This window comes from Pelophylax lessonae, assembly GCF_965119305.1.
Source record: "Pelophylax lessonae genome assembly, chromosome: 10".
NCBI lineage: Eukaryota > Metazoa > Chordata > Amphibia > Anura > Ranidae > Pelophylax > Pelophylax lessonae.
This window is the reverse complement of record NC_138777.1, coordinates 78,234,616-78,251,255: the sequence shown is the minus strand read 5'-3', so window position 1 is coordinate 78,251,255 and position 16,640 is coordinate 78,234,616. Positions and strand designations below refer to the sequence as shown.

General features: G+C 44.6%; 1 protein-coding gene across 1 annotated transcript in view; it reads right to left on the bottom strand.

Moving 5' to 3' along the window:
• Positions 1–283: 283 nt before the first annotated feature.
• Positions 284–16,640, bottom strand: part of TSPAN32 (tetraspanin 32) — a 70,753-nt gene continuing 54,396 nt past the window's right edge. The window contains exons 6-7 of the mRNA XM_082271094.1: positions 12,493–12,576; positions 284–533 (exon numbers count right to left, since the gene is read on the bottom strand). Of these exons, the coding sequence (XP_082127220.1) occupies positions 369–533; positions 12,493–12,576 (249 nt within the window). The 3' untranslated portion in view covers positions 284–368. The remainder of the gene's footprint in view (positions 534–12,492; positions 12,577–16,640) is intronic.

Below are 16,640 nucleotides of genomic sequence, written 5' to 3'. Positions count from 1 at the left end.
GAAATTTGAATCTTATTGTTCTTCTGGCATGTCAACAGATAATGGCAGGTTCTTGAAAAGAAAAAACATGGAGAAATGTGACTGTATTGCTTAGATATACTGCATGGTTTTTTTGTTGCCCTGCCATATTGTACACCCAGTAGTATTTTCCCTCCCCAATTTTGGTCTTAATTTCTGAGCAGCATTAATCATCCTAATTAATGATATGTCTGCGATTAAAGTGAAGCTGTTACACAGCCGTCATATTCCCTCTTTTATTTCCTATTAAACTGCAGTAGGAAATATAAGTAACAGTAATATAGCTGCTATAAGAGATAAAGACAATTTTTACAGGGGCTATGGCTGGCTAATTGAAAGTAGAGAACCCTTCATTGTACAGAATGGTTTGGCAGAAGCTGAGAAAGTGGGGTATCTTGTGTGGTACCCGGAGGGCAGATTAAAGCATTGTTCAGTCTGTATTCCCCTCTGCGATCCCAGACATTTCCTTTTGGCAGAGAGAAGTAGAGAAAAGATGTAAGCACCATGCCATAGACCTGTAAAGAGATAGAGGACATAAATGTTGAGGGTCACTTATAGATGGTTATATAATGATAAAACTGGCATAAATACCTATAAAATAGCTATTAAAATATATTGTTTGCTTCCGTATTCTAGTTCTATTCATCTGTAAGTTTATAATACCATATTACCATTAGCATGTAGCAGGGCCGGGACAAGGGGTGGGCAGGAGGGACGGTTTCCCTGGGCGCAATGGTTTATTGCAGGGATGGGGGGCACCTTGATCCTAACCCTAACGGAAGGGGGGCGCAGTTTTGCATCCTTGCCCTGGGCGCTGGATGACCTTGTCCCGGCACTGGCTTGTAGCTCACTCTACCTGGATATTGCTGGTTAAATGCCCAGAGCTCAAGTATTTTATCTTCACTCCTTCTCAATTTCTGCCAAAATAGATGGTTACTGAAATATCCTTTGGCTGGACACACACATCAGACAGTGGTTGGAAGCCAGGAGTTGTTTCAGCTCTTAAGAAGTTCAGCTCTTGCACCTGTTTACCCCTTGTGGACCAAAGCAAATGTCACATTTCTGCTAGGGGCATGTTTATTCTGCAATAACTACTTAAGATAACAATGAGATACTCTAAATATTTGTTTCAAGGCGAATAGGTTTCTTTTGGTGATTTTGTCTTGCAAAAATTATTTTATTTGACACAATCTATAACTAAAATATGTAGAAACATTAAAAAAACTGCAGATCTTTCTATTAATAGTATTAAAAAGAAATAGTGTTACAGTACATAAACAGTATCAAATTTATTCTATAATTTTTCCCATTTATAATGAAACTAAAACCACAATTATGGAACAAAGCATAAAAGATATTTGCAAAATAAAAAAAAATAAAAAAAAAAACCTGCAATTTTTTTTTTCAATAACAAACAAAATGAATATGAATAAAAAAAAAAGGAAAATAATAGGTTGAAAAAATATACATTAAAACGTTTAAAAAAATAATAGCTAGGAGTGCAGGAAATTCTTTCGTTAAAAAAAAAAGAGTGCAAGGAAATAATTTGGGCTGACTGGAGTTAACTAAGTTAACTAAAAATTATCTGCAGAAGAATGAAACACAGTAAATATGAAGTAACAATGTTACTTTGTATCTCTGAATCATACTGAACACTGTTTACAAACACTGATCAGAAGGTTTGTTTTTGACAGCAGTTGCTAGAGGCTGCTATAGTAACACTGCAAGACATGTCCCCTGTCATTTTGACAGCTGGTGAATTGCCGAAACATTCGATAGGGGAAATCGGCAGTAGAAGGGGGACAAGGTGTGCTACACAGACTAAGTGTACTTTGGTGAAGTTTTCACTTAACATGCTTGTGCTCTATAAATGCCATATTTATGCAGACACTCATTTATCATAGGTATGCGCACAGGGTGTGCCAGGTGTTCCTGGGCACATCCTAATCACTAATAGTAGCCAACTGTCTTGAATTGACAGGCACATTATCAGGAAAAATCTCCTAACCCTATCTCCTCCCCCAGCAGTTTCAGGCACACCCAGATCTCAGGAGGACTGCAGGATCATGCCCAAGATGGTCCCAGCCTACTCCTTGCTTTCTTCTAGTACTGCAATTATGTGGGAAGGATCGGGACGCGCCCGGCCTTGGAGATCACACCCGGCCCGCCTACTTCTAGTGGTGTGTCACATGTGCACTCAGCAGAAGAAGCCAGAGGGAGTGTGTGCTAAAATGATATACAGTATGTATAGATACAGTATCTCACAAAAGTGAGTACACCCCTCACATTTTTGTAAATGTTTTATTATATCTTTTCATGTGACAACACTGAAGAAATGACACTTTGCTACAATGTAAAGTAGTGAGTGCACAGCTTGTATAACAGTGTAAATTTGATGTCCCCTCAAAATAACTCAACACACAGCCATTAATGTTTAAACCACTGGCAACAAAAGTGAGTACACCCCTAAGTAAAAATGTCCAAATTGGGCCCAAAGTGTCAATATTTTCCAGCACTGCCTTAACCCTCTTGGGCATGGAGTTCACCAGAGCTTCACAGGTTGGCACTTGAGCCCTCTTCTACTCCTCCATGTCGACATCACAGAGCTGGTGGATGTTAGAGACCGTGCTCTCCTCCACCTTCCAGTTGAGGATGCCCCCACATATGCTCAATAGGGTTTAGGTCTGGAGACATGCTTGGCCAGTCCATCACCTTCACCCCCCAGCTTCTTTAGCAAGGCAGTGGTCAACTGGTCATCGTGAAGGTGTGTTTGGGGTCATTATCATGTTTGAATACTGCCCTGCAGCCCAGTCTCCAAAGGGAGGGGATCATGCTCTGCTTCAGTATGTCACAGTACATGTTGGCATTCATGGTTCCCTCAGTGAACTGTAGCTCCCCAGTGCCGGCAGCACTCATGCAGCCCCAGACCATGAGACTCCCACCACCATGCTTGACCATAGGCAAGACACACCTGTCTTTGTATGCCTCACCTGGTTGCCGCCACACACGCCTGACACCATCTGAACCAAATAGGTTTATCTTGGTCTCATCAGACCACAGGACATGGTTCCAATAATCCATGTCCTTAGTCTACTTGTCTTCAGCAAACTGTTTTTGGACTTTCTTGTGTATCATCTTTAGAAAAGGCTTCCTTCTGGGACGACAGCCATGCAGACCAATTTCAGGCAGTGTGCGGCGTATGGCCTGAGCACTGACAGGCTGACCCCTTCAACCTCTGCAGTAATGCTGGCAGCACTCATACATATATTTCACAAAGACAACCTCTGGATATGATGCTGAGCATGTGCACTCAACCTCTTTGTTCAACCATGGCGAATCTTGTTCTGAGTGGAATCTGTCCTGTTAAATCGCTGTATGGTCTTGGCCACCATGCTGCATCTCAGTTTTATGGTCTTGGCAATCTTCTTACAGCCTAGGCCATCTTTGTGTAGAGCAACAATTCTTTTTTTCAGATCCTCAGATAGTTCTTTGCCATGAGGTGCCATGTTGAACTTCCAGTGACCAGTATGAGAGAGTGAGAGCGATAACACCAAATGTAACACACCTGCTCCCCATTCACACTTGAGACCTTGTAACACTAACAAATCACATGACACCGGGGTGAAAAAATGGCTAATTGGGCTCAATTTGGACATTTTCACTTAGGGGTGTACTCACTTTTTTTGCCAGTGGTTTAGACATTAATGGCCGTGTGTTGAGTTATTTTGAGAGAGCAGCAAATTTACACTGTTATACAAGCTGTACATTCACTACTTTACATTGTAGCAAAGTGTAATTTCTTCAGTATTGTCACATGAAAAGATATAATAAAATATTTACAAAAATGTGAGGGGTGTACTCACTTTTCTGAGATACTGTATATATCTATCTATATATATATATATATATATATATATATATACACACAGTATATATATATATATATATATATATATATATATATATATATATATATATATATATATACGCACACACACACACACATACATGTTTCTTTGAGCTTTCTGGTGCAGCCCATGGAAACAAATGCCTCAAAAAGACCTAAGGATTTCAAATGGCAGTTTAGGTGTGTTGGTGGTGGTGGTAAATTTCCTTGGAGGACATTTGTCTTTGGCTATCACTGAACCCTATCTATGCTGCTTCCAAGCTATTGCATGCAGAAATTTGGAAGTGCAACAAAGAAGGCATATTACCCACTTACCACAAACCAGGCCTTTTCTGGCACTTTTTGTTTACATGTAACAAGCGGTATTTTTTTGCTAGAAAATATCTTAGAACCCCCAAACATTATTTATTTTTTTAAATCAGAGGCACTAGAGAATAAATCAGCGGGCTTTGCAATTTTTTTTATGCCACGCGGTATTTCTGCAGAGGGTTTTTAAATGCAATTTCAATGCAAAAACACAATACATAACCCAATTTTTGGTAACATATAAAAGATGATGGTACACCGAGTAAATAGATAACAAGCATGTCACACTTTAAAATTTTGCACTCCCATGCAACTGCGATAAACAATGTAAGTTTTATTATCCATAGGCGACATTACAAAAGCCTTTACAGAGTACTACTTTAGATATACAGAGAAGGTCTAGTGTTAGATTTACTGCCCATTGTCTGACATTCGTGGTGATACCTCACATGTGTGGGACAATCGCTGTTTGTGTGTGTGTGTGGGACCAACGTTTGCCTTTGCATGCAAGGACGTGGGGACAGGGGCACTAACATTTTTTTTTTAATTATCTATTTATTTTTATTTTTTACACTGTTGCTTTAAAAAAAAAAAATGGCATCACTTTTATTGCTGTTACAGGGAATGTAAACACCCCTTGTGACAGCAATAGGTATGTTACAGGTTTTCTTTATGGAGAGATCTGGGGTCTAAAAGACCCCAAATCCCTCTGCACTTAAAAGCATTTGATCACACCCTGATCGGTGAGATCAAATATTTTTGATTTTTTAATATTGGCATCGTTTACATCAGGGTAATTTGGAAGCGACGTCTTCGCTTTTGGGTTACTAGATCATAGAGCCCAGAAAAGCCGATCCAGTCTTTGTTGGGCTCTATGATTGGCCGGTGCAAGTGCTGGCTGGTCAATCAGGATTCCTGCTGGGATGGCAGATCCTGATCAAGCTGCAGAAGGCAACAGGAGGAGGGGGACATCCCCTACCACGTCTTGTAAAAGCAATCCAGCAGCTAGTTAGCCACTAGGATTGCTTCTACTGGAGAGAAAACTGCTGGCTCTAAAAAACAGTACCTGGGGTGATGCCTGCATCCCCGGTATAACTGCTTGAAGTCCAGCAATGTACGGGTATGTCGCTGGTTGGCAAATAGTTACTGAAAGGGTTGACATTTAAAGCTGAAATCCAGTAAGATTAAAATAACAAAAGTATTTTTAAAAGACAGAAAGGTTTCTTCACAGTAAGAGCTGTGAAAATGTGGAATAGACTCCCTCCAGAGGTGGTCCTGGCCAGCTCAGTAGATTGCTTTAAAAAAGGCCTTAATTCTTTCCTAAATGCACAATATATAACTGGGTACTAACATTTATAGGTAAAGTTGATCCAAGCAATATCCAATTGCGTCTCAAGGGATCAGGAAGGAATTTTCCCCTGCTGTAGCAAATTGGATCATACTTTGCTGGGGTTTTTCACCTTCCTCTGGATCAACTGTGGGTATAGGATTGTGTATATGCGATTGTATGATTTCTTTTGTATTTTATGTATTTATTTTTTTATTTTTGCTGGTTGAACCAGATGGATTTGGGTCTTTTTTCAACCTGACTAATTATGCAACTATGTAAAAGTTAATGCAGCCCTGTAATCATTATTACACCATTACATGTATTTTTTTGTTGGAACCTGCACTTGACCTGGTATCAGCCTCTTGCAGTCCCCCAAAAGCAGGGCTGGAGTGTGAGAGGAAGAAGCAGCACAAGGAGCAAATCAGTTCATGTGCTGACAGGAAGAGAAAACAAAGTGATGAGCTCATCGCTGTGTGACAGTCACAGACTGGAGCAGATCCAGGACATCCTGGGCTCAGAGGAAGTGGGCAGAATGATGCTGGTCATCACACTGAGGACATCTAATGGCAGAAAAGAAATACGGCAGAGGAACCTGATGGATGATATTGAATTTTGCAGCAGTTTAGTTATTTAACCTTTTAATTAGCTATTTTTTTCTTGCTTTTTTGGGGGGGCTGAATTTAGATTTTTTTGTGTTTCCTGAGTGGTAAACGTTAGTAAAAAAATGCACTGATCTGAAAAAGCACATACAGTAAAGTCTCATTGAGACCGCAATCCCTGTATTCAGTGTGTGGTTCTGTATGCGCATTTACATTGTTTGCAATGTTTTTGTTGTACGATTGTGGTGCATTTTATAGCATTATTTAATTTTTTTTTTTACAGAGTTTCATTTGAATTTGTGCATTTATGTGCATTCGGGTGTGAAAAAAATGCAGCATGCTGTACTTTAGATGCATGTAAAAACACATACTGGGGTTGATTTACTGAAACAGGAGAGTGCAAAATCTGGTGCTGCTCTGCATAGTAGCCAATCAGCTTCTAACTTCAGCTTGTTCAGTTAAGCTTTGACAATAAGTGCCCGTTCACACATATGCGATGTCAGACATCGCATGTGATTCAGAGCCAGGGCCATCTTACCGAATGGGCATGCTGGGCAGTTGCCCGGGGGCCCCACTTGCCCCGTGGGCCCCACCTGCCCAGCAACACAGCCCCAGCCAAACATTAGTCCCAATTACCTTGTGCATTCTGCTGCTGAACTTAGCAGTTGGCAAGTGCCTGCCGACCCTGCGCTGCTGTCAGGCCACTTGGGCCATGGAGGGGGAGTCCACAACTGCAGGAATGCCTCTCTGCCTCCACGGGAACAGGCACACACAGGACAGTTGAGTCTGACTCCCGTCCGTGTGTGTGTTCACCGGACCCAGCCGCCGAAGTTGGAAGCTGTCATTAGCCTGGCACTGCTGTACCAATAAATATCGCCTTATGGATAATTTGCATTTTTTTTCTTGTGGGTGATTGTGTAGGCAGGGCCCTCAGTGCACTGCATTGCCCGGGCCCCTAATGCTCTTAAGATGGCACTGTTCAGAGCGCACTCCTCTGCAAATCACATGCAATGTCTGTGCGTTGCAAGTTAAGCCATATAGATTGTATAGCTGAATTTGCATCGCATTCGGACCAAAGTCACACAGGACCCTTTTTGTGGTCCGCACCAGAATCGGATCACATGGGTGTTCACACCTATGCGATTAGATTGATGTCAGAATTGACAGTTCACACTGCGATATGCAAACTAATCTGGGGGTGTCTTGCATTGACACTCCCAGCTATTTTGCATATGGCAAAGTGAACTGCCTGCGAGTCGAGTGCGATGCGGGAACCCGCAGTGGATTTGCAGGGTTCCCACATCGCATGTGTGGGAATCGGCACTAAAACCTGGAAGCTGATTGGTTTCTACGCAGAGCAGCATCAGATTTTGTACACTTCAGTTTTAGTAAATCTCCCCCACTGCGTTTAAAAACGCGATTGACTGCGTATGGTGTAACCAAGCCCCAAAAGAGAATCTGACTTTCCCTGAGAAGGCTGCACAGTGTAACAGCAGTTTCATTCCACATCCTCGATACTGAAGAGTCTGGTAGATTTTGGCCTGGATTTTGTTCCACAAGAACACTTTTCCCTCAAGCTTTGTTTATTTTGTCATTTCTTCCTTTCCATCTATGCACTTTTTTTAAACAAAGAAGATTTGAAGATTTCCTTGCAGAAACCATCTCCTATTTGGGAATCAGATGTATAATAGATGAGCTACAGAGAATAACAAATGTTATTTTACTGAGAGATGACGAAACTCATAACCACAATCAACAAAGTTAAAGTTTTACTAAACCCAGGAGCCTCCATTCACTATATCTGCTCTCCCACAGTACACAGAACATGGAAATGCAATTATTTTATAGCAGTCTTGTGACTTCTATCAGTGTCTGGTTAAAGCTTGTAGGAGGAGTTTTCATCTCTCCCCTGACTGTCCTAAGAGGCTGCAGAACCCCTGACCCTCTGTCTGGACAGTGCTGATTGACTCTGTACTAATCACATGCACCCTTCCAAAAAAAAACCTCTCTTGCAATACACACCAAACTGAGCATGTGCAGAGTGCCCCTAAGGCTCTGTTCTATCAGGAGATGGTTTGGAGACTGTGGAAGAAGGGGAGGATCAGAGAAGACACAGAGAGGTTACTTCACGTTCTCCAGCTTTGACAATCAGAGAGCTCCTGCAATCATTCAGAAAGTGCAAAGCATTCTATGAATGGTGCTGGGGCTGAGCCATTGACCTTGTGTGTTCAGAATGCAGTAGGGCAGCCGCTCAGCACAGAACCTGAAAGCAAGTGGAAATCACTGGAGTAGTTGAGTGATTCAGTGATTTTCAGCTTCCAGGGGGATTGGCCAGGGGCGGTATATGCATAGATACATTGATCCAAACTGGGCCGATGCAACGTGCATAAAGTATCAATAACTGGAATTCTTTAACCGCTTGCCGACCAGCTGTCGTAGTTTTACTGTGGCAGGTCGGCTCTGCACCGTGAAACGTTATACCTATACGTCGCTTCGCAGGACCGCTAGTGGGGGCGTCTGTGCCACAATTGGCCAATCAGCGGGTATGGCGGCCGCGATGACCGCCAGGCATCCGCGATCGCTCCCCATGGAGAGAGAACAGCGGTCTTTCATTGTAAACACAGCAGACCGCTGTTCTGTCAGTAATGAACACAGGGATCCTTTGATCCTCCTATTTAGGAACACTGGTCTCTGTGTTCATTCAGCAAGCCCATCCCCCCCCCGCAGTTAGAAAGCACCCCCTAGGGATACATTTAACCCTTTGATCGCCCCTGGTGTTAACCCCTTCCCTGCCAGTGTCATTAGTACAGAAGCAGTGCATATTTTTAGCACTGATTACTGTAGTAATGTCACTGGTCTCCCCCAAAAGTGTCAAAAATGTCAGTTAGAGGTCAGATCTGTCTGCCGCAGTGTGGCAGTCCTACTAAAAATCGCAGATCGCCGCCATTACTAGTAAAACAAAAAATAAATAAATAGTTTATTTTTAAACTAACACTGCTCAAAAAAAGGAAAGTGCGTTTGTTTAGTTTTATTGTCTAAGGATTGTGAAAAAAAAATTATTGCAAGACAAGATCATGAAAAGAAAGCATTAAAAAATATATGTATTACCTTGTTATCTTTAGTAAGGACAAAGTTATTACCAAATAAACAAGTCCATAGCAGAAATGAAATTAATGCTCTGATCCATTGGGGGATAACCGCTGTGAGAGGCATACTACTACTCATAATATACTATTCCTATTAATAGTAATTTAAATATCTTTATCTTTGATATTATTCATTTTCTGGCTAGCTACTTGTGTAGCTTAGAAAGTGTTATCTAAACTAGACAATCAGCTTCTTCCTGTTCTTCACCGGCAACGCTCTCCCTTTATCTGAATTTGCTAAGCTGTCTTTCACTTCCTGAAAAGGTTGTCAGTCTTTCTTAGACAGACATGCCTAGACCTGCCCAGCCCCACCTCCATCCCTCCTATCCTTCACAGAACATGATCTCCTGTCTTTATAGCCTCGCTTAGGCTAGCAGCTTTTCGAGAGAGAGAGGAGAGGGAGGAGAGAGAGGAGAGAGAGAAGAGAGAGAGGGGGGGGGGGGGGGGTCGTGTGACCGGCGCAATATATGAAAGAAATAGGGTACAAAGGAAAATTTTTGAAAGTTTAGAAGGCTACAGATTGATTTCTAATGCTCATTACATGTCAGTAATGAGTTTTAGGCTCCGTTACCACTAGTGCGGATTGTCATGCGACTGTGGACACAAAATCGCATGACAATTCACAGCCCATTGATTTCAATGGCACTCGTTCCTATATATGCCACTTTGAAAATCAGCGACTTTAAAAAAGTGCCTGCACTACTTATGATGCGACTTTGATCCAGGGAGTGTAAAGTTGGATCAAAGCTGCACTTAAAGTCGCACTCTAAATCGCACAACTTAAGAGTCGCACTAATTGAAACATAGCCACTAGACTAGAATGTGACTTTGAAGTGCAACTTTGAGTACAGCTTTAATCCGACTTTACACTCTCTGGATCAAAGTCACATCAAAAGTTGCATCAAAGTAGTGCAGGTACCTTTTCAAGGTCACTGATTTGGCATAGATAGGAACAGGTGCCATTGAAACCAATGGGCTGTGACTTGTCATGCGACTTTGTGTGTCATGCTGCCTGTCAGTGTGTCGCTTGCCTGTGCACTGCCACCCACTGATGGGATTGCCGATCTGCGCCCTCTCAGCCACCTCAGAAGCTTCTCCCTCACTCCACGGCACCTGCTGAGGGAGCGGAGGTACAAAGAATCACTCCGCCAGGGAGGGCATAGCATAGGCAGTAGGCGGGCAGATGGCAGACCGGAACTATAATGTGTAGCGGCGCATGCAACTGCACTTCATGTACCTACGCCCGAAAATTAAAAAAAAGTTCCTGCTCTGCTCCAGCCTCCTGGGACCCTCATTTGACCTGATGGGGCCCAGGGAAACTTAATTTAACCCTGGGTAGTAAGTAGAAGCAGGAGTGTGAGCTATGGAAATCAATTTATTATTATAGGCAGGAATGAACAATAAAGCTGCCCGGGCCCCCCTGTCTTGCTGATGAGGCCGGGCCCGGTACAACAGGGCTGGTTGTACCGCCCTATCGGCCCTGCAGAGCACAGTCAAAGCTGACACTGCAGAGAGGGAGGTGAGCTGAGCTGCGGACTGAGGAAAGTTTGTGCAGGCAAGCAGGTAGTGTTTCATGTCAGGATAAAGCTGTGTAAGGGGCCCCAACATTTTTGATGGCTGCCCTGCCTAGAGCAGGGGTTTCCAAATTTTCCAAAGAAAAGGCCAGTTTTCTGTCTGTAGCACCCTCCAAGGTAGGTGCTAGGTAAAGTATAGTGGGCTTTGTCTGCTTATCAGCAAGGCCATGTTTTCAGCTAGGCTGGCATGTGTTCCCAGGTGTGCCTTTTGTGTTGGGGAGTCTCCCCACTGTATCCCAATGAGGGTTCTCATTGGGCAGTGGAGGAAACCTGACCAATAGCACACCAGGGCTTGTACCCATCCTGGAAGGGCAGATTCTGCCGCACAGCAATCTGGGAGAGGGTATAAGTCTATGGGGAGCACATGACAGATTGTCTTTGGCGGGAAGCAGAGTCCCAGGAGGGAGGTGACGGCTGTCTCCCCTCATGTCAGGAAGAATTGGGTGTCCCAGGCAGCTTGCCTGAGGGGACACAGGGCTGAGCGGAGCTGCAGAGAAGGATCCAGGTGTGCTGAGGACCAGCGGAGTGTTGGGGTCGAGTTTCAGGAAAGCATTCTGAGTCAAGAGTACTGCAAACTACCACTGGGGGTCTGCCTAGCAGAGGGGACCACTCCGGAGAAGGTCAGAGGGACCCAGGAGCTAGCTAGCTGGTACAGGATATAGAAAGGGGGTGCCAGAGATTACCCTGAAGAGTAAAGGGGGTGCCAGCGGTTGGGCCCTGAAGTGTAAAGTGTTAAGTGTTGCAGAGTTATTGCTAATGGCTACCTCAGTCAGAGAAGACTACAGGGAGCTGTGCACAGGACTTTTGAGCTGTGAGGAAGCATCAAGAAGTCAAGTTTCACAGACCGCAAGTCAGGTTTACAAGCGCCAGTAAGCGTTGGTTGGCATTCAGCCGGCGCCAAGACAGCGTTAGGTAGCATTTTTCTCAAGTGTCCCAAGTTTGTACCTAGTTGAGCCAGTGGAGTAGCCCACTCATTCCCTTCTCCCATCCAAGTTCCTACACTAAAACTAAAAACCAAAGATGCCGCACTGTTCATTGTCTCAGATCTCACACTTGGGCAACAAGCTTAAATGTGCTATTGGTGGTAACGGTAACCATGGCAGACCCATATCAGGCCCAATGCCTAGAAATATTGCTACATGTCCTTCAGACTTTAGGGGGGCGGTATTGTACCCAGTGGGAGTAAACAATGCCTGATCTTTGGGGGAGAAATAGTTGGTGTCAGTGGGAGGAACAGTGCCCCATTTTTGTTGTCAGTGGAAGGAATAATGCCCTAACCTTGGTGTCAATGGAAGGAATGGTGCCCCATTGTTGGTGTCAGTAGTAGGAATAATTCCTCAAGGGCCAGATAAAAGCAAGCAAAGGGCCGTATCCAGCCCAAGGGCTGCAGTTTGGAGTCCGCTGGCCTAGACTTCTGCTTATGAGATCTCTGTTGAAGTGGAAGTTCATCACTGGAAGGATCCAGGGCAGCATATTTGGAAAGGAAGTAAGAATCTTCTGTTGCTTCCATTATTTCTTATTCATCCAATAAAGTCAACATTTGTTTAAAGTTGCAGTTCAATGTATTTTGGTATGTCTCAGTTGTAGGTACAAAGCATGGTGCATTACCTACCGTGAATCCTAGAGACAAGAGCAGCACCATTCTAACCCAGTGTAAATGTATGTGCAACGCTTTCGATATTATCGACACACAGTCCTGTAGGGGACAGAGAAAAGGCGGAGTTTAATAGACACGCATGCCACTTACATAGTTGTCAATATAACATACATTTATAAACCAAACTACACTGATTTTCATTTACCGTCTACATTAAAATCCCTTTACTATAACACGATATGGAGGATTTACTGAAAGACGCTTCCGATTTCATATTTACCGGTAGTTTTGCTTCAAAATTGACTTCATGTCTCTAACCTTTTTATTCTTTCCACCTTTATTTATTATACCTCTCCTTGACAATACCTTCCCAGGGCTGGGCTGATGCAGAGGAAGGAGAGATGTCCACCTTAGGTGGTAGGTTGTAGTGGTTCACATCTGCAGGTAAAGCCTCTCCTGCTGTTGTGTCAACCAACTGTTTCAGCGCCTAGCAGGACCAGACTGTCAGATTTACAGCCTAGCTCTGCAGATTACAGTGGAGCTCTATTGTCAGTGTGACAGCCGGTCCACTTTGTATCAGGACCGAACCAGTGTTTAAGGTCACCATTCATACTGGGTGTTTACTACCAATGCAAGAGGCTTCAGCATTTAGCTGTGGCTGGAGGACATAGGTGCACCGTCCTACTCTGCCTCCAGCTGCCAGTCAAATGCTATGACAGCTGCCTCTGTCCCTGAGTTCAGCACTTTAATCATTTATATTCACAAATAATGAACACCATTACTTGATTTTCTAAGCGACTTTTTATTGCTGGGGTATTTTTTCTGATCATTTGTACAGTCTATAAACTTTCAAGATTTGCATTTGTTTGCTTTCATAGTACCACATAAAAAATGCTTTGTACAGCTTAAAATGTGCAATATTTTTATAAATAATAATTGAAATCCTGACTCACCATACTTGCTATGATTAAATTACCTTTTTAAACCCCTGCTTACCTCGTTACGGGTTCTCCACAGTTTAGATCACGGTTTCTCAACCAGGGTTCCTTCTGAGGTTGCTAGGGGTTCCATGAGCAATGGGCAATTTCTGCCATTGTTCCTTTTAGCTATCTGTAAGGGGGTAATTCTTCCCAATGATGACAAGAGTAAGGAACATTCTTCCCACTGACTGTTGTAGAACTTAAACTTTTAGCAGCGGTCCCCCAAGACCAGAAATTTATTTGAAGGGTTCCTCTGTGTTGAAAAGTTTGAAAAAGACTGGTTTAGATACTCACCCCCCCCCCCCCCCCCCCCAGAAGATCCAACGTTGTTCTGCAGATCAGCGTATCCTCTTCTTCTCTAAAGCTGCCGATCGGGTCTTGTGCCACCATGCTTGTGTGTGACATCATCGGGAGGCTTCCGTCTCTTCGAGGTTCAATTGGTGGGGCTCCCGATGATGAGCGGCTGGGCCCAACCCCCTTGTTCTTTTTTAATGAAAAACTAAGGACACCGAGCACAGTACATGTCATTTGCCTAGGTGAATGACATGTATAGGAAAAAGGACCGAACCCTTTTTCATTAAAAAAAGATAAACAAAAAAAAAAGCAGATAACGATGTAGTGGTGGAACAAGAGGGTGGAGAGGAAAGACTTTTGATTTGAGGGTGAAGATCCACTTTAACCACATTGCAACTGGCCCCTTTACTATGCAAACAGATTCAAAGGGATACCTGCACATTAGCAATTAGGAGTGCGGCACCACTTTTGAATATAAAACTACCCTCTTCATATTTGGTTTTCCATGGACCAAAAGTTGGTAACCCTAGAGTCAGTGGATAGCAGCTGACATTTTTGCCCCCTGCGCTGTCCTGGCCACTTTATATGCAAATGTGCAAGTGTAATCCATCTCAGTGGGAGACAAATAAGCAATATAGCTAGCAGGGCCGATTCTAGGGTCACAGACGCCTGGGTGCAGGAATGTTTCTGGCGCCCCCACATGGGTGTGATCTTCTTACTCACTCCTCCCCTTTACAAATGTTTCTATGGCAACGACTCGAACACAGAGATGCTCCCCTAAGAAGTCTTCCTTACCCCGGGACCCTCCCACGATCTCTTAACAATAAACAAATTACACTAAGAGAAGCAGAGAACTCTAATGGGAACTGGAGGGGGGTCTCTCTAATAGACACAAAGAGGGCATATGTTAAACAGTCTGTTAAACAGAGCCTCCATACAGGAGGTGGTAAGAGACTGCAGACTTGATTCAAGAGATGGTCAGAGACTGCGGATATGATACAAGAGATCAATGCATTGATGCAGCCTCATCAGTGCCCATCAAATGCAGCCTCATCAGTGCCCACCAAATGCAGCCTCATCAGCGCCCACAAAATGCAGCTTACCAGTGCCCACCAAATGCAACTTACCAGTGCCCACCAAATGCAACTTACCAGTGCCCACCAAATGCAGATTACCAGTGCCCACCAAATGCAGCCTTATCAGTGCCCACCAAATGCAGCCTTATCAGTGCCCACCAAATGCAGCCTATCAGAGCCCACCAAATGCAGCTTACCAGTGCCCACCAAATGCAGCCTACCAGTGCCCACCAAATGCAGCCTACCAGTGCCCACCAAATTCAGCTTACCAGAGCCCACCAAATTCAGCTTACCAGAGCCCACCAAATGCAGCTTACCAGAGCCCACCAAATGCAGCTTACTAGAGCCCACCAAATGCAGCTTACCAGAGCCCAACAATGCAGCTTGCCAGTGCCCACCAAATGCAGCCTACCAGTGCCCACCAAATGCAGCCTACCAGTGCCCACCAAATGCAGCCTATTAGTGCCAACCAAATGCAGCTTACCAGAGCCCACCAATGCAGCCTACCAGTGCCCACCAAATGCAGCTTACCAGAACCCACCAAATGCAGCCTGCTAGTGCCCACCAAGTGCAGCCTACCAGTGCCCACCAAATGGAGCTTACCAGTGTCCACCAAATGCAGCTTACCAGTGCCCACCAAATGCAGCTTACCAATGCCCACCAAATGCAGCTTACCAATGCCCACCAAATGCAGCCTACCAGTGCCCACCAAATGCAGCTTACCAGTGCCAACCAAATGCAGCTTACCAGTGCCCTCCAAATGCAGCCTACCAGTGCCCACCAAATGCATCTTACCAGTCTCTACCAAATGCAGCCTATCAGAGCCCACCAAATGCAGCTTACCAGAGCCCATGAAATGCAGCCTACCAGTGCCCACCAAATGCAGCCTACCAGTGCCCACCAAGTGCAGCCTACCAGTGCCCACCAAATGCAGCTTACCAGTGCCCACCAAATGCAGCTTACCAGTGCCCACCAAATGCCAGTGCCTACCAAATGCAGCTTACCATTGCCCACCAAATGCAGCCTACCAGTGCCCACCAAATGCAGCTTATCAGTGACCACTAAATGCATCCTACCAGTGCCCACCAAATGCAGCCTACCAGTGCCCACCAAATGCAGCTTACCAATGCCCACCAAATGCAGCCTACCAGTGCCCACCAAATGCAGCTTACCAGTGACCACCAAATGCCAGTGCCCACCAAATGCAGCTTACCAGTGCCCACCAAATTCAGCCTACCAGTGCCCACCAAATGCATCTTACCAGGCCCCACCAAATGCAGCCTACCTGAGCCCACCAAATGCAGATTACCAGTGCCCACCAAATGCAGCTTACCAGAGCCCACCAAATGCAGCTTACCAGAGCCCATCAAATGCAGCCTACCAGTGCCCACCAAATGCAGCCTACCAGTGCCCACCAAATGCAGCCTACCAGTGCCCACCAAATGTAGCTTACCGGTGCCTAGATTACAGAGCTGTGATCTCCCGCTGTGTCACAGAGCTTTTGAATTTCCCGGGCAGCCATTGTAACAAGGTCCCGCCTCCTAGACGGGCTCCTATGATACACGTTATACTGATTTAATTTCCTGGCATTGGATCAGTGTTCCGCCTATCACAGGAGCCGGTCAAGGGGGCCAGACCTTGTTACGGTGGCCGCCCGGCTTTTCACACTGAAGCTCCGTGTCACAGCGGGAGATTCCCGCTATGCAGTGGCGTACCTAGAGCATTTGGCACCCGGGGCGGATCCTATATCTGGCACCCCCCCAACTTTAAAATGTAAAAACACCCACAATTTATTGCACACATTTCACAGCCC